The sequence below is a fragment of the Orbicella faveolata genome, unplaced genomic scaffold (genome assembly GCF_042242905.1).
Source record: "Orbicella faveolata isolate gen_17 unplaced genomic scaffold, um_ofav_v1 contig_3, whole genome shotgun sequence".
Taxonomy (NCBI): domain Eukaryota; kingdom Metazoa; phylum Cnidaria; class Anthozoa; order Scleractinia; family Merulinidae; genus Orbicella; species Orbicella faveolata.
In genome coordinates this window covers 9,662,501-9,686,746 of record NW_028301558.1, presented here as the reverse complement: position 1 = coordinate 9,686,746, position 24,246 = coordinate 9,662,501, and the positions used below count along the sequence as shown (strand labels likewise).

General features: G+C 38.6%; 2 protein-coding genes across 2 annotated transcripts in view; one reads left to right on the top strand and one right to left on the bottom strand.

Moving 5' to 3' along the window:
* Positions 1–37: 37 nt before the first annotated feature.
* On the bottom strand, positions 38–19,401 carry LOC110069488 (bromodomain-containing protein 7-like). The gene is made up of 22 exons (XM_089298811.1): positions 19,261–19,401; positions 18,902–19,143; positions 18,043–18,191; positions 13,631–13,659; positions 13,400–13,469; positions 12,993–13,137; positions 12,595–12,705; positions 11,977–12,134; positions 11,045–11,150; positions 10,607–10,676; positions 10,057–10,164; positions 7,636–7,771; positions 6,858–6,969; positions 5,879–5,965; positions 5,250–5,306; positions 5,083–5,125; positions 4,906–4,986; positions 4,343–4,370; positions 4,074–4,225; positions 3,442–3,482; positions 1,824–1,956; positions 38–1,190 (listed from the first exon to the last, which is right to left on the bottom strand). Exons 1-22 carry the CDS (start codon positions 19,316–19,318, stop codon positions 1,126–1,128), a joined length of 2,181 nt encoding a protein of 726 aa, XP_089154937.1. The 5' UTR covers positions 19,319–19,401; the 3' UTR covers positions 38–1,125.
* Positions 19,402–19,436: 35 nt separating this feature from the next.
* LOC110069489 (saccharopine dehydrogenase-like oxidoreductase) overlaps positions 19,437–24,246 on the top strand; it is an 8,830-nt gene continuing 4,020 nt past the window's right edge. The window contains exons 1-7 of the mRNA XM_020777014.2: positions 19,437–19,692; positions 20,813–20,919; positions 21,679–21,759; positions 22,384–22,513; positions 22,727–22,776; positions 23,654–23,790; positions 23,897–24,131. Of these exons, the coding sequence (XP_020632673.2) occupies positions 19,437–19,692; positions 20,813–20,919; positions 21,679–21,759; positions 22,384–22,513; positions 22,727–22,776; positions 23,654–23,790; positions 23,897–24,131 (996 nt within the window). The remainder of the gene's footprint in view (positions 19,693–20,812; positions 20,920–21,678; positions 21,760–22,383; positions 22,514–22,726; positions 22,777–23,653; positions 23,791–23,896; positions 24,132–24,246) is intronic.

The window sequence follows — 24,246 nt, the reverse complement described above, 5'->3', positions numbered from 1 at the left end:
CAGTAACAATAATAATAATAATAATAGTAATAATAAATAAATAAATAAAGTATCTTTATTGTTCAAAAGATAAAATTACATATCTTATGTTACATTTAAAAATAACAATGTTCATGGGCTACCATATGTCTCTAAATAAGATAGATATTTACATGGAAACAAATACAAAAATCGAATACAAAAAGTACACTATTTACAAAGCTACATTGTACTTAAAAACTATCCTATTAAAGAATGTATTCTTGAAACGGTCCGAGTGAATGGCGGGCATTGCGGAAGATTTATTCCTTAAGTTGTATCTTGTAATCTTAGTCTCCGGGAAATTAGCTCTAAGTGGGTGGTTCGGGATATTAATAATAATAATAACAACAGGAGGCCACCGCTCTCGTTTTCAAGACACATGTAAGACGTGTTGAAGACCATACGTTTTTAGAGGTTTTTGTTATTCTAAGACCATGTTACTTAACGACTATCGGCCATGTAAAATGATACGTTACCGAAATTTAGATCAGACTGCTAAACGAAATCTATTCGACACAACTAAGTACATTACGTAAACTTTTGGAGCTAATGCCTTATGGTAGAACAGGCTTAGAAAAAGAATAAATAATAGCTTTGCCCGTCCACATTCACACGAGAGCAGAAAGAGCCAAATATTATTTTGTAACTTCTCAAGGAGGGATTTTTCCTGTTTTTTGTTACAATGGATAAAATCGGGAAAGGAACTGATCTACGGAAAGAAAAATGGAGGTCACCGCGCGAGCATCAAAGAAAAAAAATTGCAGGCGAAATTACCGGAACCGGACCTAAGCCCTACACTTATATTTCATACTTGACGTGGGCTAGATGACGTGGCGTGACGCTGCGATATGAATTTCGTGCGCAGAAAGGATGCGTAGTAGCAATGGTTCTGAGAGGTGCGTGGCGCCTCCGTCCGGTCAGCGCATTACTTTAAAAACACGTCTGACCAAGGAACAGATTTTGAGCTCACTTTTATTGTTTAACATTAAAAAAAAAAAAAAAAAAAAAAAAAATACAGTACAGATCTTGTTTTCTTCCTTCTTTTTCTAATAAATAAGGCTTATAGCTTTTACAAAAGGCAGTATATAAACGCAAGCAGAGTGGTCAAGACTGTTCCCCTGATGCCTGCAGTGTCAAGTCAGCGGTTTCCACACTTTGCTCCGCGGATTCTAAAACACAGAACGGAGAGAAAAGAAGACAATAAAGCAAGTTATATAACATAGATCTGAGTGATATCAAAGGTTCAACCACCAAAAACAACTCGGACGATTTTTTGGATGATCTTAAATCACTGTAACTATATTTATCTTGTAATTGAAAAGAAAAACTTCAGTAGTCTAACGTTTCGATGGACAACAGTAATTTTAATACGTTTTATTCTACAACAGCCACATGCTGCCTTGATTTTTGAGCTTTTGGAGGTAAATTATTTAGCTTATGAATTCTTCGAAACCAACATTTTCCAGGACTGCTGCCTTGCCGGTTTCAGTGCTTCCTGTTACTATCTTTTTATTATTATGAAATTTCTTCACGGATTCATCTTTAAAGCCAAACAAACAAGGAATTTAACATACAAAGGAACAAACAAACAAAAACAAAGCAAGCGAAGGAATGAAACTTCGACCTCGACTGCCAGAGAGCCTGGCTTGGTACTCGAAAGAGAAACTGCAAACAGTCTCACAAGACGTTCGCTATCACTAGAGTTTAAGAACACAGACAAGAAAGATATGACATCTAATAGGCAACACTGACAGCTGAAACCACGGTACTCAATGAGGAACAAAAAACCAAGGAGTTCTCACCGAGAGATTCAGCAGCCGTCTTTTCGTCAGCAGCTGCCTTTTCCTCCAGCTTTTGCCGTTGAGTACCAGGTACCAGTCCTACGCCCATGGCAGCCCGTATGCTGTCTCTTGAAATGACTTCTTCCGGACAAGCCTATAACGAGGGAACACGTGTGAGGGTACTTAAGTTTAGAAAACGGTCTAGTTTTCTCTAAAATCCACTTCGTGCACGCTTGACAAGTACTAATTTTAGAGAAACTGAAATATTACAAAGGATGATAGCCTTGTAGAGAAAATTGGAGTACCTTTCAACTGCATGGGTATTTATAAAAGTGCTTATTTACTTGAGTGCTGCTATGGATATGTCGACGACAGCCCCGCGTTTGTAGCTATCATGCACTTATTCACATAATTATTAGTAATTTTACAACAACAAATTCTGTGGCGCACTTTGGCTAATTTTCATTGTCAATAAGCGGACAGATACAGTGGTTGATAATTTACCGGTATGGCTTTTTGAAACTTATTATATGAAAAACTCTATATCATACAGAGGATCCATTGTTTGGAATCTTTTAGAACCATCCGCTGTCAGCGCCAGAAATTATGCTAAAAGGGCAAAAAGTCTCCCGCCCTCAGAAACTTGAACTTTAGTGAAGAGTCACCGCAAATGGGTCCCCAAATTGACAGTGATTTCGTTTTTTATTGATTTCATTCATACCTTTTTTGCATTTTTTCAATTTTTTATTATCCTATTAACATTTTTTACATGGCCCCATAAGCTCTATTAGCTTTAAATCCCACCGTGTTTATATAAAAGATGTTGTTGTTGTTGTTGTTGTTGTTATTGTAACAAAATCAAATTGACGGCAGTTTTATTCATGCGTCTGTCTTCTTATTGACATTGAATTTCATCATGACATTGTCAAAGTAGTCTCCGGATCCACATCTACTTTGACGATGTTATGACGAAATTCATGATTAATAACAGGACAGACGCATGAAAACCTGACGTCAATTTGTTAATTTTACCTCGTGAAAAGGCACATACATTTGATTTTATTTATATTGAAATTAAAGTTCGTGGAAAGTTAAATTAACCAGTTAGTTTTTTTGTTAGCTCACCGTACACTGATTTCAATTCTATATTGGCAGCAGGTGAATATGCGCGCGTGCCGCCATCATTCACTGAGGTTTTACAAAATCTCCCATTTTCTTTTTGGTCGGAAAGGTCAGCTAAAATATAACGTTTTAGTGGTACAACTACAATCATTAAGCTACTTCCTGTCACGTTTCTTTTAAAGGAGCTACGTCACGGTTTGCGCATCTTGAAAATTTTTCAAGTTCGTCGATTGTAATCCGTTTCATTCTTCTCCATCCTTAGCCATCCTAGCTCCTTTGTAGTTCATTATTATCTCTTTGGTGTTTTTCTATCTCAGCAGACTTCTATTTTCAGGTTTCCTTCAATTAAAATATTAATTTGTACGTGGCCAAAATAACTCAAAATTACGTGACTGAGCTCCCTTAAGAGCGATTGTCAACAGGGCGAAGCCCAGTTGACTACTCGCACATATGAAAATCCACTTCACAATCCAATAGTTAAAACCAGCCACAGCGCGCGCTACCGTACTTTTCCTACCTGTGACGTAAGGTCTTTCAGATTTTCCGTCACACGTTCCGCTGGGTAGTAAAATGTAAACAATCAAATTAGAAAGCAGGTGGAACTTACTGCGATGAAGTATGTCATTTGTGGAGAAAATAAGAAGAGTAACATAGCTTTATCAGTAACAAACGACAAAAACAACAGAAACGACTTCAGAAAATCACGCCAATAATTCTTCGTAAATCAGTTACTAAGCCCAAGGTTCGTACTCTTTTGGGCCTTTGAAATTCCGTGACTTTCCATGACCTTTCCCATGATCTTTCCGAGTTTTCCATGACCTATGTTAAGCAATTGTTCTCAAAGTATTGTCAAAACAATGATCAATCTATTATTTAAGGTATTTTCCCACATTATGACACATAAAATCTGTGTTAGTGTTTATTTTTTTACTGGGATTAACTGGTTTTCTGACTTCGTCTGTTGTTTTTCACTTTTTGATTTTCTTTTTTTTGCCTGTTCACTCTCAGAAAGTTTATTGCTTTTCCATGACTTTTCATGACGCACACTTCAATTTCATGACTTTCGAGGCCTGGAAAATGAAATTATAAAATTCCATGACTTTCCAGGTTTTCCATGACCCGTACGAACCCTGTTAAAAAGCCTCTTACCGATAATCTTTTCTTGAGGTGAGGGTCGGATGACAACCTCAGGGGTGGGGCCGGCGGGGCCCTCCGGTCTATGGCTAAGTCGCGCGCTCTGCACCTCTTGGAGGTCGTCTAACAGTTTTCCAGTTGCATGTAACTTGTCTGATAACAAGGAGCTAAGAGGGTGAGAGAAAACGTTGATTTAAGTCCGGCAAAACTGTAAGCAAAAATAAAAGGTCTGTCCAAAAGAAAAGGAGATAATGTCTTGTGAATACAAGTGAAGGAAAACACACCTCAGTGAGTCACTACTTGACGTATCATCTAGAAATAATGAGGAAAAAGACGTGAGAATGTTATAAATTATTATTATTACATCAGCCCATACTCACATAAGCAAACGAGGTAGTGAAATAATCAAAACTAAAAATTAAACAGTCTGCGATGAACTAGTAAACCATCAGGGTAGAGTAGCATTGAGCTCTATACAACATACACAGGAAGCAAACACGCAAAGCTTGTTATAATTAAGCCCAACTGGCTCATAGCCCTTGAGTGGTTTCTGCAGCATAAAGCAGCTAGGAGTATTGCTACTGCCACTGGATAAGATGCGAATGTCCTTCACAGGTTACGTTCCAACATGCTGTCAGGTTGCACCCTCCTACACCCAGGAATAAAAACGGTACCCATTGATATGCCAGGTGGACAGAGGAAATGTGGGGGTAAAGTGTCTTGCCCAAGAACACAACACAAACTTCCCGACCAGGGCTCGAACCCGGACCGCTCCGAAGTCCAGCGCACTAACCATGAGGCCACCGCACCTCTCACATGATATAAATGTGATTTAAAACTTTTTTACCTGAGGCTTTCAAAAAGGACACATCGATCCCTTCGTCCGCAAGAGACAACAGCGACTGGAAATCAATTTTTGTCGCATCTCCTGTGAAGACAGACAACCAAGAAAATATTTGATAACGACCGAGAAACATTGTTACAAAACAAGAAGTCAGAAACAATTCCAAAGACCAACAGTTACCAGTGGACGACGGACTTGGAGTGGTGGAAGCCGTCAATGAAACCTGTCAATGGAAAAAATAACACAACTCAGGAAAAAGTTATTGCTTCATCAATAACTCATAAGACGAAAAACAACAGTAATAACCACAATTACTGTGCATAAACCATGGAAAAAGAATCTGATACCTTGGAATTTTCGCCTGCTCCAGATGCAGAGGCTGCCTTGCTCCCCTCTTGGCTTGACTGGAAAAGAAAAAGCAAAAAACTTATTCAAACGATCAGGTTGAAAGGTGAACAAAGAACAAAGAGCCTAGATGAGAAAGTCAGAGAGGTTCCCTGGACGAATTAAAATCTTATGCTTTGGCAACGAATTGGTGGATTGCAATCATTTTGCAGGAGACTCAAATGATGGCGGCCGTCTTAGATCTACCAAATCTTTAAGTAGTTCTTTAGTTGAATATTCCCATTACATACAAAGGACGAATACATGATAGTTAAGTTCGAACCACTAAGTTTGGATGTTAAATCAGAGGACTTAGGGCCCCTTTCTGGAAGGTCTGGTAACTCTACGGACGAAAAGCCAGATGTTAAGATCTAAACTTAAGGAATAGTAGGGTGGATTTAAGCTGAAAAACCAGTCCATTCTGTTTCGTTTCCCGATATTTTTATTGTTTGAATTTCAAAACTATTAATATGCCGAGGCAAACACACCAAACAAAAATCAGCTTTTAGGGACCTGTAACTACCGGGGCTTTCTAGAATGGGGTCCCTGGTGACATAAGAAATTTACTCAGGACAAAGATAGTCTATTTTACCTCACTCTCCGAAGAAACTGTAACTTCCTTTTTTTGTTCGATATTTTCATTTTCTTTCGCTTGCTTTTCTTCCTCGATTTTCTCAATCTGGGTGATAACAAACAAAGGCGTTAGCCTACAAAGGAACTGCTGGGCTGCATCGGTGGGCTGAGTGGTAAGATACAAATAAATTCAAAGGTAGTTTGTTTATAAAACAAATGAACAAAAACGACAAGTGGTCGCCTGATTGTCTAGAGTCCAGTGCACTGCGCAACACACAAAACAACACGTCCATAGCCACAAATTACAGACTGGCTTGCTGGCTATAGATCGTGACATACCACTCCGATCGCGTTTGTGGAAAAAACATACACTTATCTCGTGATTTTTAGCCTTTTTAGGAGTTAAAGTGTTAAGAAAAGTGCTTGTGTAAAGGTATATTAGCTCAGTTCAGATAATCAGACGTCTAGATAGCCAAAGTAAGTTCCAGATGTTTGCACTATTTTCCGGCCGCCATGTTGGTGTAGCACAGAGCTCCACCAACATGGCGGCTCCATACTGGACTCTGTAAGTTTGCGCAAAACATTTCGACGAATATCTGAAGTTTGGGCAAACGCAGAGACCCAAAATTTGGAGAAATGTCTTCTCTACCTGTCTCCTATAATATTACAATTTCTTGACTTTATCCGCTGAATAGTTTTCGATTTATCTTTTCGTTGCGTGACAGTGAAAACCATCTATTAAGGGAGCTCAGTCACGGTATTTTGAGTTATTTTTCCACGAACAAAATTACCTTTAAACTGAAGGAAACCTGAAAATAATAGTTCACAAAGACAGAAAAGCCCCAAAGAGATAATAATAAACCATAAATGAACAAGGATGGTTAAGGATGGAGAAGATTAACACGGATTACGAACGACGAACTTGAAAACTCTAGGCTAAACTTTTCAAGATCCGCAAACCGTGACGTAGCACCTTTCACATGTCCCTTCAATCTTACCTCAGCCATTTGTTTAAGATATTTAGAATGTGCTCCTTCAGTCAGGACGTCCAGCAGTCTATCCACTGCTTCATGTGAAAACGACGAAGCGTCCTTAACAAAGGCCTGGAGACTGGGTTGAAAAAAAGAAAAAAAAAGGAAAATTGATACCTCTGGAAATGCGCGGAAGCTAGGTGAAGTATACTTAACCCACAAGAACATAGCAGTTTTAAGTAAAATGTCAAGAAGTAAAGCAATTGCCAAAGTTGAAGTGTCTTTGCTTTCGACTTTCATTTAGGGAGCCATAAATCTCTGCCGTGTCTCGCCCTCAGGCCAAATTGGACTAACATTTCAAACAATTAAATTATAGAGCAGTTTTCAATTGAGAGTTGTAAAACCAAAACCAAAGTAATCACTCCAGCCAATCACAAAGGAAGCAGAAAATCCCGTGAACCAATTAAAACTCAAATTACATGCAGGTGACGTAAAGCGCGGGAAGACGTGTGCCGACGAGTCACGATTGGTTTTGGTTTTACTTCTGATTGGATGGAAAGGTGGCGTGAGTGTTTTAGGCCAATCTTGTAGCGTAGTGATGCAAAACCAAATACCTTCGAAATTCAAATGAAACCTGCTCTATGTAGGCTTTGCAGATCCTAGTATAAAGGAAGAGTTCATTATGTTTTTGGCAAACCTGATCTTGATGTAATTTTAAATCTAGCGACAATCATCCTAAACAACACCAGACGCCAGCGCGAGGCGAGCGGAAGTCTTTCGCATCACAGTTATTTTATGGACTAACCTTTTGGCATAGTGTATTCCAGTATCATCACCATAAGTGCTGTACAACAAGTCTGACTGTTCTTTTGTTATAGTTGCTCTAGACGAGTCGTAGGTAGGAGCGAACGAGCCATACGGTCCGTACATTAAATATGACACTGAAATACATATAAAGTTACGACCGTTATAAAAGCACGCAGTAAAACAGGCAAAATAAGCAAAATAATTAGACCTGGATATTGGGGTATACCAACAAAGCAATCGTCTGATGCGAAGAAAGCTACGATCAACCATGGGAAAAAATGTTGGAACCATCTTCATCTCTCACTTATTCTCCAGTCATGCACGTTTTGTAATTTCTGTGATTTATTCACTTGTACTAGTATGACAAAGTATTTGCGTTCGACGAAGTGGAACGCAAACCTAATTTTGACCTGTGGCTTTTCAGAGTTGGTCTCCCTGTGCACACGGCCAGTAAACTGGTAACGTTTAATGATAAGACATGTAATAAGACATGTGGCGAACATGTGAGTATGTGAGCAGGCCATGTGAGCTCGTCTTTCCGATGGATCTTTCCTTGACTTCTTTCCATTCAGTTGCCGTACGCTTCGCTATGTGCTCTCAGCGTTAGATTTTGGCGAATTTAAACGCTTCGATGGTAGCATTTATCGAAATCTGAGGGAATTGTCCTTGTTTAATAACACGACTTGGCTTTGGGATGATAACCGTGGGACAGCTACATTTTGATCGCATTTGTTGATTAGTTCCAGTCGCGACAGATAGCTCAGTCTTTATCCGGTCGAAATTTTACTATTTGGAATCGGTGGAAAAGTACTCTGAAGGCAAGATCCATAAGACTACTTTGTTCATCAGAGGAAACACTCGAATTAGTCGCACGGAGTTTGTTTACGATAAACGAGCACGCGAAACGAGCACGCGATTGCAAATGTTAGCTTAGAATATTCTATGAAACTTGAGAGTCTACAGAAACTGACAGCGTCACGCAACGTATCAACAAATCGTGACCTCTTCACTAGCATGGACTTCGACACTATGAATATCTGACTGTAAAACCTCGGTTGCTGCTGAAAAATGCTGATTTTTGCAATAGACAAAGGTTGAAAGTCGGCTAGTGAAATAATTTATTTACGGTATTTACATATAAAAGTGAGAACGTCGAACGCACTCTCATAATCTCTGATTACTTCTAGTATTAAACTCAAACTACTCACTATGTCAAAAGTTTCCACCTTTGGATGTGTAGTAATAATTTAAATTATTGTAATAATTTTAAATTATTGTAGTAATAATTTTAAATTATTGTAATAATTAAGTCCTACCATAGCCTCTTACGTAGACGTTCTTATGGCCCGTCACGCACTCTTTTCTCCCCAACGAACCAAGAGCATCTGCCTAGGAGGCTAGTCAGAGCCCGGAAGAAATTTGTCTGATACTCGCGATTTTTCCGGTTTCCTATCCGGCTACAATCTTGCCAGTTTATGGGCCTCATATCCGACTGTCAAATGAAAGAGTGCCACACTGGGGCGCACACCAAACTGCATTACAACATAGCTAGCTGACTCTCGCTGTCAAACTCATTATAAGTAAGACTGCATCAGACTCCAATGACGGGTGCTCATGGCGTGAGCAAAGTTAAATTCGCTTCGCCAAATAAAACATTTGATTCATGCTTTTAGCTGTGCATTGTCAGATCTGTGCTCTAGAAACGCCGGTGTGTCACAGGTAACTAACCTTTGTCTTTGGGCGACTGGAAAAACTTAATTTTTTCTCACGTAAGCTTAATTGCTGGGCACCCAGGATTTCAAAGTTATGAACCTTTGGGCTCCTCGTAATTTTTCTTCGACTACAAAGTTTGAACGACAATCAAGAAGCTACAGTTGCTCCCGTTTGCGAGCACCTCATAGTGTTCTCAGCAAACGTTCTGTATACATCATACATAGCTCGATGATGCACGCTAGAACATGATTCAGTTGTTAACTATATGACATCAGATCATTACCACAAAGGCCTTACAAGGAAACTCGCAACTTTGTCTAACTTGAAGAGAACGATCAACTAACAGATCTTGTCTAGATGTAATACCAAATTCTCGAAACTAACATGAAAATAAATTCATGCCAATCAGTAGAGAGGACAATTTAGAACGGTAGCTGGAGGTTTCATACCCAAGCAAGTTCGCACCCAAATCGACTCAACTAGCAATCAAGTGCTTAAAATTTACGGGTAATCTTTCGTTTACCCAGCAAAATAGGCAACATTTTGGGCATATTGAAACAAAGTCATATAAAACATGTTTATTTCCCATTCTTTAATCCACTGAAGGTGAAGGCGAATTTGAAATAGAAAGTCCATAATGGGCTAAGGGGTGCGAACTCGATTAGGTGCGAAACAGGTAGCATTCCTTAGAACTCTGTCTTTGTACCTGGTGTTGCCTTGTTCCGTTTGTCTTCTTTAAACCCAGCCGTGGTGTGTGAACCGGTAACTACTTTACCTACAGCTGCTCCAAGATTAACATGACGGTACTCTGGGGCTGAAAGAGTAACGGGCAAAAGTAACTTAACAAGAACTGTCATGCAGTCTCTCCAACAAACTATTGCGTGATCTGGGCATGGTGTATAGGAAATAAATAATAGACGTGAACCAGCAAGAAAGAAACAACACACATGTTTCGCTCAATTATTCACGCTTTGGTTGGTCGAGAAGAATATAAAACTGTAACACAAGAAACGAAACACCTGTTAACAGTTGCAAAAAAAAAAAAAAAAAAAAAATGCAAAGAGCTCACATGGTAAGACGGTCACATTCATGGACAGCCAGCCAACAAGCCAGCCAACCAGCCTGACCGACAACCAGCCAGCCAGCCAGCCAGCCAGCCAGCCAGCCAGCCAGCCAGACGGACACACAGACAGACAGACAGACAGACAGACAGTTTCATGACATATCAGTTTTGAATGAGTGGTGTCTGTTATTACCTTCAGAGTCCACTGGGTTTACTACAGCTAAAGTCGTAGTTCCATCTTTATCTCGCCGTAGAAAACCGATCTATACGAGAAAAAAAAGTGCATACAAACTAAAAAAAGAAACAGAACAACAACAACAACAGCAGGAAGTGACAGCAAGAAGTGATTTCATATGTCATAAATGTTGTTACACACGCAACAAGTTGGAAATATTGTGGTCTGCAAGATGAATTAATGAAATTATGCTATTTTCCCCGATGTAAAAGAACGTCCAATTCCATGGGCTGACTGAGCTGTGGTTTACCCTTGACAAAGTTCCTAAGGAACATGACTTCAAGCAGAGGTTGAAGTTTTATGACTACTTGTGAATCTTTGCACTCTATTTTTGTTTCCATTATTTATTTCGTCTTTTCTTTGAAGGTTGGTTGTAAACTGTCCCACACTGCTTACCTTACTGTTGGGATGCTTTGCTTCCAGCTCAGCTGCCATTCTCCTTGATGCTTCCTGAACTTGCGCAAGAATCTTTCGACTAGCAGAGGTGTGCTTTGATTCACTCCTAGTTCAAACATGTGTTAAAGACACTGTATTGGTTGTGGAAGCTTAAGCAGGCAACTTGCTTGTGGGATACCTACACAATGCTGCGGTTACAATGGTCCGGAATATTTTGTTCAGTTGAACACTGCACAAGCAATATGCAACGTTTTGAAAGTTTGTGGCATTGCCAGCACGATCAAAACTGCATGTTGGGCAGCTTTGAGCTAGCAAACCAGGTTTTAAAAAAAAAACCACCACAACAACAACAACCAAAAAAGATGATAATAAGTGGACGATTCAACTTTTCTGTCACAAAGTAGTATGTACCACAAGTGCGATTTTCACAGTACACTATTCACTTCGTTTTCCGAATTAACTTGATCTAACGCCCTGCTAACAAAAAGGATTCTCCTTCTGGTGATTTTTTTTTTGTCACATTCCCATGTTCATGTAGAAATAATTTATACAGTATACAAAATAAACTTTTCATCCCTTAAAAGGTTACCTCTCCATTAACGTTCAAATTACCAAGAGTAAAATAATTGCTATTCTTCCTAGTAGACTGCAACACCCACAATTTTTTCCCACTTTCAGAGTAACGTCTTCGATGCTGCCAGTTTCTTTCAAATCCAATCAATTTGTTTCAATTGTACTACATGACTGCTTTCAGCTGAAACAAGCTCAAGGCATCAAAAATTTGTGGGTGTCCCGGTCTACTGGCAACAACAACAACAACTGTTACAATAATTTAGAAGAATGATGGCCACTCTCACCCTTAATTTGAATGTTTGCATTGAAAACAATGTAATATGGGTAAACCAATTGAAGACAAAAAAAGCCTTGTTTACCTTGGTTTCATCCTCTTTGTCGACTGTGGAACATGATTTTCCTCGATGTCTACCGTGTCAACATCAATTGGTTCATCTGAACCACGCCCCTCAGATTCGTTTCCTTCATATTCCGGTATGGGAAATCCAATACTTCGGTACATATTGCGGATTTTCTCCTGGGAAATTTAAGGACAATGTTATGACCAGAAATGACAACCTCGTCCCCAGGGTCTCTCATCTTACCGCCCCTCTCTTCGCTCACTCCAGGGGGCGGTAAGATGAGAGACCCTGGGAACCAGGTTGCAGAAATGAGATGTTTGAAATACTCAAAACTTAAGAGGCCACAGGAACACAGGATTTTTTGTCAATAAAGTGATTGTAGGAGAGTGGGTTTGACCTCATCAAAGAGCACAATCTATTTTCAGGTGTTACAGTGTACATGGTGTTGTTCTCTTAAAAGGAGAGCATTTCTTTGAAGACTGCAAACTAAGGTTGTTGTCCTTCAAGTATGTTGCTAACCTATGAAAGTTTCAGACCACATATAGACATAATTGTCACAACACATCCATAGATGAGTGGTACCTATGAACCAGTAGTACACATAATGACTCAGAAAGTTTGTTTACTTGTACTTACAGGAGACAGAAGTTTGGATCCTGTTTGGATGAGCTTCTTGGCTGCTTTGTAGTAAATTGTCTCAGGTGCATTATACACCATAGCATTGTTGCACATCAGGTAGAAGTCATCCTACAAAGACATCACAACATTGTAAAATGCAGCCCAGTGCGTGGAACATTTTTGGCAAGTACATGTAATGCACCCCTCCTCCTCACACCCTTGACATCAAGGGCTCATCAAGCATACCAAGCCCTAATGAGTGTTACAGGTTACACAGCCCTCAATTACAGCCTTTATCCAGGATGAAAATACATGACTGTTGGTATGTCTTGTAGTTTATACATGTGGCTTTAAAATGTAATACATTGTCAAACACGCAAATGTACAACAAACAAATAACAGCACCTCTACCTTACCCTAAACTGCTCTAAAGAATAATAGTCATTGGAGTCAATCTTGTATTTGATGGAGCTGAAGTCCATTGGGTGTGTGATGATGTTGGAGTATCCTGGGGCTATGGTATCATTTACAGGATATGCAAAGAATCCCTGAGTGTCCTTCCTGTGGAGAAAAAAATCATCATCAGTTTACAGAACTTAATCAGTGAGAAATAACTTACAACATCTGAACTTGGTGTTGGTCTAAAAAGACGTGATGTCTGGTCTTAAAGACACAAATCAGGTAGAATAGAGAGGTACTGTACTATGAAAAAGGATTGATCAATGCTATGACAGTAGTCACCAGAAAGTGATGGCTGGATTCAAAATCCAAGACACTGATCACAAAGGCTAAAGCACAGACTGTGTAGTTGATATTTACTGACCTCTGAAGGGTACGATGCACATTTTCCAGACACAGCCGGAGAGGTGAGATCTCTGGTTCTTTCAAATAACCTTTAAAAGATGAAACAGTATTGCTATTATTCAGATACATGACTTTGTCCAGTAAAGTTCACTTAATGTTTAAACAAAATGTAATTTAAGTACCATTTCACTTGAACTGATCTTTCGGAGCAATCAACAAATTTTTGATCCCTTCGATCTACCATACTTACCACCAACTTTTCTAGCTTCTGGGCTGTTTCTGAAAAAAAAAAATTAACACCAGTAAATAAGTTCTTAGTCATACATGTACTCCACAGTAACAAATTACAGCGCAGCTCCGGTGGCCTGAAGGGCCGCCAAGTGGAGCCCGATACTCATACAGGAAAGAAAAGGAAACCCACGAGTTGATTTTCTCATGGTTATCATGGCTGGCGGTATTGCTCATGGGCGCATACACACGACAACGATGGAGTTGCCCAACATGGCAGCCACATTCCAAATAATAGGTTCACAGAGACATACAGTCGTGGTTTATTGAGTACTTCCTTGATATTGGACATCCATGTTATGATCAATTGATACCTGTCAAAACAAGGTATCAGCTGACCAGTATCACGTGACCATATCGTGGGGTCAAGTTTACAGCTCCTTGAGGTCACGTGTTTTTTTTTTAAGTTGACCACTGACCAAGTGCTGGTTATCGATTAGATTGCGGGCTCATATTAGGTTAACTTGTTGGAAACAGGGCAGGATTGTTCAGAGGCCGGTTAACGCTAACCCAGGATTAATAGTTAACTGAATTATAACTTTTTCTTCTATACAAATGTGTTTTGCTCTTTTGTTTTGGGTATATGGTGATTATTAAAACTCAAAACAGAAGGCCAAACAATACACAGAAAATCTAACCACAAAGTTATAAAACTCAAATCAGAATTCTACCTTTTTCTGGATTAGCTTAATCAGGCTTTGAACAACCCAGCCCAGGAGCTAAGCTTTTAGGCTGGCCTAAATCTATATATTACATTAACAGAAATTCAGAAAGGCTGGAAAAAAAAAGTAGAGCTGAGAAAAACCTTTCTAAGCAAAGAGCCATTCAAATGCCATGGACCGTGTCTTAAGAGTGATTTTCTGAGAGTGTCGAGAATCGGAAGACAGTCACATAAAATTGAATTTTCTTTTATTTCGCCAAAACATACCTTTGGGTTAACTTATTCAAGGAAAAATGGTTCAAAGTTCCAACGATTTATTTTACGGCCAAAATTCAAGAAAGTTCGAAATTTGCATATAATGGCGGTTTTCGTGGCTTAAAATGTTCAGAATTTCATGCTTCTTTATGAAAACAGCAGGTGCATAAAAACAATCCTATGACAACAAAACTTGGCACAAATATTATTTCATTCTTATACTTTAAAATCGTGTAATAAGTTTCTTGAAGTTTTGTTTGTAGCTTTGTAACGAAGGGTATTTTGTACAGCCGCCATTTGTGTCTCTTGGCGAGGAACAAATAAAGGCCAACTTTGACTAGTATAAATGGCCCCTGGTATATATCATTTGGTCAAAATATCTACATTTTAGGAAACCTTGGCTCTTGTTTTTTTCACCCAAAAAGTTATAGCTCTGGGAATTAAAATGTTCTCTGTCAGCAAAATAAAATGTTACGGCATGTAAGCGAGTTCAATTTTATGCAAATCACAAGGTTATTCTTTGGAAGTCAACAGTTTAAAACAGGAAACAACGACTCACCATTACTTTCATTCCTTCTGCTGCTATAGAAAAGATTTTAACTTCCCAGTGTCCTTGTGAGCTGTTCTGTAAAATATTTCCAGTAAAACAGTGGACATAAACGGCCATAAAATTCGACAAGGTCGACAATGTTTATATTTGAGATGAGACACTGAGTGGCACACACAGTCCTGGCTGTTTTCATCGTCTTGCTCAGTCGAGACTCCTTTAAAAATATGATAGAATATTCGCTTGAAACCGTAGCAAATAAGTTTCTCAAATCCATATTCCTCGTGTTGACTCATGAGTAAATAAATCAGTCCCCGTACACTGAGTAAACAACTTGACTGACCTCTGAGGTCAGGAGGTTACCTGATATGTCATTGTGTTACTTTTCCCCGGTTTCACATTACACGCGTAACGCCGTATTGAACATCACGGTATTTAGTTGAATTACGGTATTCAAAATCTCTTTAAAGACATTTCGATTTAAAAAGAAAATTGAAAAAGCAGCATTTTGACATTTCTAATTTCAACACTGGATTAATCTCTTTGATGTCGATGTGATTCATAGTTTTGCACTTAGTGACATTTGGCACACATCTAAAAGTGTGCAAAGATAAATACTCAAAAATAAGAAACCGTTTATCTGCAGGAAAAGTTGGACTGCCGAAGATAATAATGTTTTAAATTCTGCATATTGTTTATTCGAGCCCCAAGCTACCTGCTTTCAGTAATGCTTTGTGTCGCTTAGCAAAAGTGACAAACTTACTCTATGAAAATAAAGGCTTAGTTACACTTGATTCATTCTTTTATTTTTCTCATCTGAAATTTCTATTATATAGACTTAAGATTTTCTTTCCAAATTTACCATTCAATTTCCTATCCCGGCCATATTTGAAGACATTCCTTCTCATTTGATTACTGTAAAACTTTACAATCACATATCTTGAGGAGGTTCAATATTTGCCTGTGTCGTTGGAGGCGTCAAAGAAGTGTCAGACATTTATTATTTACTTGTTGAAGTTGTACTCTTAATAGTTTAAAGTTGCGCTTGTTAATGCAAATCAAACATGTTCACTTCCTTATAAAGTTATTGCGAAGTCTGTCAAGAGCAGCATGACATTTTGTGTGAAAAATTAAATGATCCTCAGTTACAGCAGCACAGAGTTAATCTGTTTTAATGGTAATATGGCTTTTTTAAGTATGTCCAGGTAGATTCGTTTAAGGCGAACAGGCTTGGGTGGCACTTCTAATTCCCTTTTTCCGTTCCTACATGTACTTTCTGTTCTCCAATATATGCCTGCTCGCAAGCTAGTGCTTCTCAATACAAATGCAGATTGCATTCTGCTTTCAGGAGTATTAGCTGTCACAATTGACTTTTGAAATTACTTTTCCTGTGAGTGGGGTGGGGGTGGATTAGTGCTACTTCTAAAATCTAATCATAACAGCAAAATTGAGCGTCATAAGTGACTGAAATGACTAAAACACAGAAACACAGGCTGTGCCGTTTTAGTTAGCGAAGGCTGGTGATATACGAGCAGTGAGAGCGAAGCTTATTTTTTTCGTGTGAGATTCCCGTACTCGGCTCATTCCTTAAGTGCCTCTAAATAATGCAGTTACTGCCAAGGGCATTATTTATCTCCACTTATTAGTCCGTGTAACTGACGATGTCTGGAGATCTGACCCAGATAGTTACTGGTTACTAGTTACTATCGACTGGAAAATTTTCGCGCGAACGGCGTTAAATACAGCGTTACTCGTGTAATGTGAAACCGGGGAAAAGTAGCATAATGATATATCAGGTGACCTCCTGACCTCAGAGGTCAGTCAAGTTGTTAGTTCAATGTACAGGGACTGATTTATTTACTCATGAGTCGACACGAGGCATATGGATCTGAGAAACTAATTTGCTACGGTTTCAAGCAAATATTCTATCATATTTTTAAAGGACTCTCGACTTAACAAGACAATGAAAACAGCCAGGACTGTGTGTGCCACTCAGTGTCTCATCTCAAATATAAACATTGTCGACCTTGTCGAATTTTATGGCCGTTTATGTCCGCTGTTTTACTGGAAATATTTTACAGAACAGCTCACAAGGACACTGGAAGTTAAAATCTTTTCTATAGCAGCAGAAGGAACGTATAAGTAACAGTGAGTCGTTGTTTCCTGTTTTAAACTGTTGACTTCCAAAGAATAACCTTGTGATTTGCATAAAATTGAACTCGCTTACATGCCGTAACATTTTATTTTACTGATGGAGAACATTTTAATTCCCAGAGCTATAACTTTTCGCGTGAAAAAAACAAGAACCAAGGTTTCCTAAAATGTAGATATTTTGACCAAATGATATATACCAGGGGCCATTTATACTAGTCAAACTTGGCCTTTATTTGTTCCCCGCCAAGAGACACAAATGGTGGCTGTACAAAATACCCTTCGTTACAAAGCTACAAACCAAACTTCAAGAAACTTATTACACGATTTTAAAGTATAAGAATGAAATAATATTTGCGCCGAGCTTTGTTGTCATAGGATTGTTTTTACGCCCACGCTGTTTTCGTAAAGAAGCGTGAAACTCTGAACATTTTAAGCCGTGAAAACCGCCATTATATGCAAATTTCGAACTTTCTTAAATTTTGGCCGTAAAATAAATCATTGCAACTTTAAACTATGTTTCCTTGAATAAGTTAACCCAAAGGTATGTTTTGGTGAAATAAAAGAAAATTCGATTTTTCGTGACTGTCTTCCAATTCTCGGCACTCTCAAAAATCACTCTTAAGTTGGTGACCTCAACTAGTGCTGTTTCTGCCGGGTTGCCAATGGTAACACTGCTTCTATTAAATGTACATTCATGTGCTGTATCTGTGTAAGTTACAAACTCCTCCATTGTTCCTAAAAAAGACTGAAATCTTACCTATTTGGAGGCTCAATTGGTTTTATGTATATTTTCTTGATTGGTCTTTCTGCATCAGTTACATTGCTGATCTCTCCATCCATCTCCTGTCTGTCTCTTTTCCTCTTTGATCTTTCATGGCTACTGATTGATGAAGGTGATGGACAGGCCTGCAAATAGAATAATAGCAAAACACACAAACTTAGTGAGCTGGCAGAATGCAAGTCAAAACTAGGGTTGTTATTATACCCTGCTATATATTAATCATAGGTGCAAATGTATAAATGTACACCAAAATAGGTCGTGTAGGGCTCTCTGATCAGTACCTGTAGTTATAGATCTACATCCCAAGAAAGATTTGAATGTGTGTCATATTTTGGTTGTAACTTGAAACCTAGAAAGTCTCGTCACCATTCTTGTTGCAAGGATGGCAACATGCAGTTGTATCACCAGGACTTGACACAAAATGGTATTGTGTGGTCTATTAATTCTGCATGGTTTTGAATCTTCCTTTTATTTACTTTTGTCCATCTTTAGTGTGTTTAGTGAAATCCCTGAACTATAAGTAGTGATCATCACACAACTGTTACATGTAGAAATTGTAGATTGTGCATTGTACACTGTATTTAAATTGATTCCGTATGGAAAGCTGGAACACTAACATAAAAGAAACCCTTCTGAACAGATGTTAACAACTACCAGCACCTTAGAAGCTGATGGTTTACATCATCTCATTGATTTCAGCTCATTGCGCTTTTCTTGCTACTGAGAACATGTAAATTAAATTTTCATCACAGTCACAGCTGTTAATTAACACATCAAAACAACACATATATTTTATGAATAAATATACGTGCATGAAAGTATTTTAAATACTCACACTTGGACCTGGATCGAACCTTGGTTTCTTCCTCTCTCTGGATGCTGATCTCTTTTTCTTTTTCTTTTTTGATGAATGGTCCTTAGATTTTGTTTTGTCTGGATTCAATGAAGGTCTACTGCTTGTCGATGAACTTTGAGGATCTGGCTTGGCAGTGACTTTCTCTTGGCTACCTCCTACTTTAAGAACTAGTTTGATAGGTTTTTCAGCTTTCTCAGCCTTCTCTGACCTTTCGGGTTTTTCTAATGGATAAGAGTATGAATTCTTATGTTTAACGCACCACTCCGCGGTGTTAACCGCGGTTAGCGTTTATAACTACAATACATGTCGTGACCGACAGCGTTAACACATTTACCTACCTTCAACGCCATCAGTGCCTTTCTTATGGTGTCTCTTGCTTTTGTGCTTCTTTCCCATGGTTTCCTAGTATTTAACAGACACCTTTTTTCTTTCTTAACTGTCAAAACTTGACTCCTATTTCGCTACGTCCCCAAGAGACAATGCTTCGTGGCCGCCATGTTGAAAACATCGTCCCATGATGCACAGTAATCACAGCGTAAATTCCTCACCAGTGCGCCCGCGTCCCCCGACAACTTGTTGGAACGAAAAGCAAAACATGGCGAGCGCGGACAGACAATTCTCCATCGTTGTGTTTGGAGCAAGTGGATTCACCGGCCAGTTTGTGGTGAGGGAGGTAGCAAGAAACTGCAGAGGAAAGTTCAAGTGGGCTGTAGCTGGTCGCAGTAAAGACAAACTGGAAAAGGTTCTGCAGGAAACTGCAGACGAGCTCGGTAGGTGACGACGTCATGGAAGATTATTTAATTTTTTTTGGATGGTTCTTTGTGTGTTTCGGGGCGATAATCTCATTCATTTTGGACAGATGAGAAGAAAAATACGAGGGATACTTTCTTCTTTATTTGTCGCTTTGGGTTTTTTAGTACAGTTCATTAAAAAAAACTATGGTCATGGAAATATACTCAGAAGCTTACACGTACATTGTAAACTTCAGCTCATTAAATTTTTACTTGTATGTCATAAGCTTAACATGTGCACTGCAAACTTGTGAACTTCAGATCTTTGGACCCTTTATTCGTCACGCGACAATTTTAATTCCAAAGATTGTAGTTGTTAGATGCTTCTGCTGTAGGATCTTTGCAAGATCGATCTTCCACGTGCGCCACCACAGGCCAAAAATCAAGGGACTTTTTGTGTACCTCCAAAACTCTGGTTTTAACTTCACATAAAACAGTTGTATCAAAATTGGTCTCAATAACATCAGAGAGTTCTCTGCATACGTATATTAACACATCTGCAAAAAATAATAATTATCATGTGTTACCAGAGTGCTATCACTGAAACAAAATCTGGCAGGGGGCATTACAAAAATGAAGGTCGACTGCAAGATTTGCTGTCAGTAGAAGAGGTTGTTGGAGGTAATGCAGTTCAAGAAATTGCATTCCCACTTAAATCCAAGACCGGTGATAAATTACTGGGGTGGACACAGGATTTTAGAGAAGGGGGCTTGAGATACAGACCACTAACTGGGTGATCCCCTGTATGGGACATCCAGGGGCCCCCTCCCCTGGAACATTTTCAAAATTGAGGCCCTGGGAAATGGGATTTCTGGCATTCTGAGGCCAAGTCAGAGTGTTATGTCTCATTTTTATAATTTAGGGGGTTGAATTAACCTAATCCCCCGCACCGACTTACACGACCTACAGCTGAAGGTCTGCCCCAGAATTATTAATGCAATTTACCTCTATAAAATGAGCAAGGTTTCAAAATAAGTCGAAAGCTTGTGAAAATCTGTTAACAAGTTACCCCGAGTTCCCGAGTCTAGAGCTTTCTTTCTGGCTGTTGAGTCGTGCTTCAGGACCAGTTTGAACTATTTTTGTGTCTGTTTATGTCTAGGCTATGATGTTAAGGATGTGGGTGTTATGGTTGCTGATGTTAGTGATGAATCCTCACTAAATGCAATGTGTTCAGCGGCCAAGATAGTCTTAAATTGCGTTGGTCCGGTATGTAGGCTTTTTTGTAATTGTTTTTTTCTTTTATTTTTAAATTTGACAGGCGAGAGGCAAATACTATAGTAGCTGTTGAGACTCAAATGAGCCAAGTAGATGACTGTATATTTCTTGGCTTACAAATCGAACATACTGTCTGATTGCTAGGTTTTATAAAATTCTTTTGATGAACACAAGCAAGCATAGCATGTCAATATTTTTGAAATTGAGATAATGCAAGATTGGCTCATCATTTCCAGAACATAATCCTGACTGAAATAAAACATCAGCTGAACTTCGCTAATCTTTCAAAACAGGTATTTCTGTGACCTTGATAGGTGTATACATGAACAAGATACATTTATATCATTGCAAAACATGTAGTGCCTGATTAAACTACATTTTATCAGGATACAGAAACGAGTAGTTAAGTGCAGTACTTAGAACCTCTTTGTCTTGAACTTGGTTATTTCAAACTACCTGCTGTCTTAAATTCAAATCATTTTCCCTTGGATGTACTTTTTCAGTCACTTGCTCTTAGCTATCTTGAACTGTATATCATTTCGTGAGGTAGCAGGACTCAACTGCATGTACATGTAACAACCCAGGTATTAAGGTACCTGCCATATATATTTCCAGCTTTCTTTCAGTCCCCATTTCACAGCAGACTTTGCAGTATGCATGCAATTTGATTATATAATGTTGCGATGACTGCATTGTGATTTATTTGTTATTAAATTCCTTGTGGTTTATTACTTAATTTTCATTTCACAGTATCGATTTTATGGAGAACCTGTTGTTAAGGCAGCAGTGGAGAATGGCTGTCATCATTTGGATATTAGTGGAGAACCAGAGGTGGGATCAGCTTATTTTAATGTTTATTAGACTAGTATTATTGTACACTTAGAGTAATTTTTTAGGAATATTTAGTGTCCACCTTTCTGCAAACGTAGAACGATGTTTAATAACACTGTACACTGAGATACTCTTGGATCACTGTGCCTGTCCATGTTATTAAATGAGTGAGAGCTTGTTGCACGTATACCAACAGAAGGGTGGGGAGCAGGGATGGTCTTGTGGTGAGAGCAGTAGCGTCCCACCAGTGTCACCTGGGTTTGATTCTGCCCCAGTGCCATGTGTGGGTTGAGTTTGTTGTTGGAGGTTTTTACTCCCGGGTTATCTGGTTTTCCTCCCTTCACAAAAACCAACATTTTCAAATTCCAATTCAATCAGCCAGATAGAAGGCATGCATTAAAACCAGCTAACGCTGATGTGGCTTGCTCTTGAAATATTGTAGAGGGGACTAATCTAGACTGTTGTAACCTTATCCCCTCCTTCTTCCTGGATAAAATCATCATTCATCATTATTAACAGTTACCTTAATGCAGCATTTTTTTAGCATCCTGTAACAGTGCTCCTGGGCAAGGAAAGGTACTGCGAGAGTAAACCTAATTCTGCGCATTGTGTATCTTGTTTCAGTTCTTGGAGAAAATGCAATTTCAGTTCCATGACCAGGCTGTAAGTGCTGGTATCCACATTGTTGGTACCTGTGGATTTGATAGCATTCCTGCAGACATGGGCGTGGTGTTTACACAAGAAAATTTCCCAGGTATGCTACATCTTGTAAGATTGAGTAATAAAATGTATTATTATATTGATTTCATATCATGACTGCTAAAAATTAAATTTATTTTTAGTACAAAGTTTCATTATGAGCCTTGTAGGCATCTCCACATGGAAATGATCATTGTTTGATTTTAAGAAGTATACATTATTTTGTTAAAGTTTTTCATGATAGATAAAGTCCTGTGATTTCTTTCAGGTGAATTGTGTCATTTGGAGAGCTTTTTAGCCTTGCATTCTGGCCCCAAGGTAGTTTGAACAGATTATCATGAAATCTTTGGAAATTATGATGTATACAGTTCACATAGTATGACTATACGTGTATATGGTGGACCCATTAGTCCAAAAAAGGATCAAAATCACATTGCTCATTACACTGTAAATTTGACCAAAAATGAAACTTGTCAGCTATGCTATGTTATTTTGAAGGTTGCTTAAAAAACTAATATTTAATTGCTGTCAATATTTAATAAACAGTCAAAGGTCTAAAGGAACTTTGGCCCAGCTGAGGGTTCCCTTTTTTGTGCAAATTTTTAAAGTTTCACTTGTTCATTCTCTCTTAGCCCCTACCCTGCCCTAATGAACACATCCTTTTTTTTTTTGTTTTTTGTTTTTTTGTTTGGTAGATTTTTTTTTTACTATTGCATATAATACTAACATTACTTACACTACTAAGACTTCTTACAATACTAACATTACCTACAATACTTACATTACTTACAATACTAATATCGCTTACGCCACTACTGACATTACTTACAATACGACCGTTACTTACACTACGATTACTACTAACACTACGATTACACAGAACAACTACTACAGATGCTCTGCCTACACAACTGATAATACAAATCTTGCTGTACATTGTACTCTAATTACACAATTACTTTTTGTGTTAACAAGATACTTTATATAAAATTACAATACAGGTATTTGAGTTATCATGACTACATATAAATTTACATAATTTACAAGCAGCACTTACTCCTTTACAAAAAAAATTGGATTGTTATTCAAAACTAGGTTCCATTTTGCCTGAAAATGTTTTAAACACATCTTGATCCTTCCATCAATTGATTTGCAGGACAGACTATGGGCAGCTTAATATTTGTCTTTTTTTCAGGGATCTAAAGGACACTTTGGAACTTATCAATCAATCATTCATGGTGTGGCAAGTGCGAGGGAAGGAAATTTAAAAAAACTCCGAGCTCAGTTATATCCAAAGCCAATGCCAAAGTTTGGGCCCAAATTAGCCAGACGGTAAATCATGTTGAATAATTTTATATTTACATAATTTCTGGCAACTCACTGAAAAGTGAAATGTTCTCTTGTCAGGCAGTAATGCCACTTGTATTTTTCTTTGTAGAGGTTTCATTTCATTCAGCCATGAGGTCCAGAAGTGGTGCATTCCTTTTATGGGAGCTGATCCATCTGTTGTTAGAAGATCCCAGCGGCACAGTGTTGAAGTTCGGAATAAAAAGCCAGTTCAGTATGGAGCGTATGTCACCATGCCACTGATCATCATTCTGCTTTTCATGTTCTTTGGCATCTTCTTTTTCCTGCTGTGTCAGTTCAAAAGGGGAAGAAAGTTGTTAGAAAGGGTATTTTAAGTTAATTGTTTTTTGTTGTCTTCTCACTCTGCCTGAAGATGTGCATTTCCAGAAAATATCCATACCCACCCCAAGGAAGGTTAACAGTATGACACTAAAATGGAAT